At 34.7% G+C, this 1,699-nt stretch overlaps 1 protein-coding gene across 1 annotated transcript in view; it reads right to left on the bottom strand.

Annotated features, from left to right (window-relative positions):
- Window positions 1–1,170: 1,170 nt before the first annotated feature.
- Window positions 1,171–1,699, bottom strand: part of LOC109582706 (uncharacterized) — a 4,647-nt gene continuing 4,118 nt past the window's right edge. The window contains exon 5 of the mRNA XM_019997585.1: window positions 1,171–1,203. Coding sequence (XP_019853144.1) covers window positions 1,171–1,203 — 33 coding nt within the window. The remainder of the gene's footprint in view (window positions 1,204–1,699) is intronic.

Below are 1,699 nucleotides of genomic sequence, written 5' to 3'. Positions count from 1 at the left end.
ATATACGCATATACCTATACCTAATGTCATTCTATGCATGTGTACAGTGTTAGTTTATACATGAATACATGGCTATTAACCATTTATATACATTTATGCACATGGCTTTTATGTACATACATACATGTGCATCATAAGTAAACATGCTATAAAAAGGAGGAATAGAGAGAGTGAGGGAGAGAGAGACACAAAAACATCAAGGCATGGAAGCAAAATTATATATATGTGCATGTATATCTTCATAACATGTGGCAAGAGGGGGGTCATATATGAGGACTCAGTTCAAGAAGGAAGGAGTGTCTTCCCATAAAATACTTCAGTTGGGTCTGTGCAAACTCTGCCTACTTTAACCATGTTAGTCCCCTATGCAGGCTAATAATGGAGGGGTTTGGCTGTATCTATAAAAGGTGCAGCCTGCATGCAGTACATTATAGTCTACTCTAAGCCAAAGAGATGGAGTCAGCTGAGCTAGGTAAGAACTTTACTAATTTGATGCATGTTTTATGATCATTTATCTTAATATTAAAGTTATTGCAATAATTGCACTTGTATTCATGGTCTTGATGGGCGTCACACATACTATTCTGATGCTGATTGCAGTAAATAACAATGCTTTCTATAACATGTACACCTTTACATTTATAGTACAAACAACAAGTCAAAAGCAGCAAAGAATCCAGTAATCTTTTAAAAGAAATAATTGCTGTAAATTACTGAGATACATGTATAACATTGCATGCTACATCTAAAATATTAAATTATAGGCTTTAAATAACAACACAAAGAAACAAGAAACAAGGTAAAAAAACAAGGTAACATACATGTACATGTACATGTATAAGAGGATGGAGGAAGAGACAAAGGGAGAAAGAAGGGAAAGAGTAATTTTTCTCTGCCCTTTGTCTCTTAGGGATGAGGATCAAGATGAGGAGGAGGAAGAGGAGGATACTGCCTAAGCTGACCTCTCAACTAGTAATATTATACATGCATGTACATGTATTTCTCATTTCGTTTACATTAAACACAACAATTTCATTTTAGTATTATGCGTCACAATTATTAAGAATTATTAATGTCAAACTAATAACAGCCAATAGAGGAAGGGAGGAGAAGGAAGTGAGAGAGAGCAAGTATGAGTACATACAATTTATACACACATATTTATTAACATTATGCTATGCTTGACAATTCTTTTGTATGACACTATGTATGTATTATACATAACCACAAGTAAAGACAATTACTATTTGTCACCCAACCCCTAGCTCCCATATAAGGTAAGGTACATGTACATGCATGGAGTCACATATACATTGTACATATAATTCAGCATAACACATTTTATTATAAGATAATCTTAACTATGATACAATTATTACATAATTAAACTGAATAGTACATACATGAATTGTGTTTAAAAATAAATGCTGTTTTAAGAGGGGAAAAGGGTAAAAAATGCTGAGTCACTGCATTTTACGTGGGTTGGGTGTTTATTTAACAGGGCAAGCACATGCATGACAGCAATAAATTATGCAAGGGCAGGCCTGGGCAAGCTCATTGCACAAGACTCAACCACATGCATGCTAGTACCTGCCTCTTAATTTCACTATATAAAGGAGGGAAGTTTTAGCAGAATCAGAGTCAAAACAGTAATTGACCCTGAGTCACTGACCTCATTATATGATGGCTATTACTCCTC

The sequence above is a fragment of the Amphimedon queenslandica genome, unplaced genomic scaffold (genome assembly GCF_000090795.2).
Source record: "Amphimedon queenslandica unplaced genomic scaffold, v1.1 AMPQUscaffold_13362, whole genome shotgun sequence".
Classification (NCBI taxonomy): domain Eukaryota; kingdom Metazoa; phylum Porifera; class Demospongiae; order Haplosclerida; family Niphatidae; genus Amphimedon; species Amphimedon queenslandica.
This window is presented reverse-complemented; position numbering and strand designations above follow the sequence as displayed.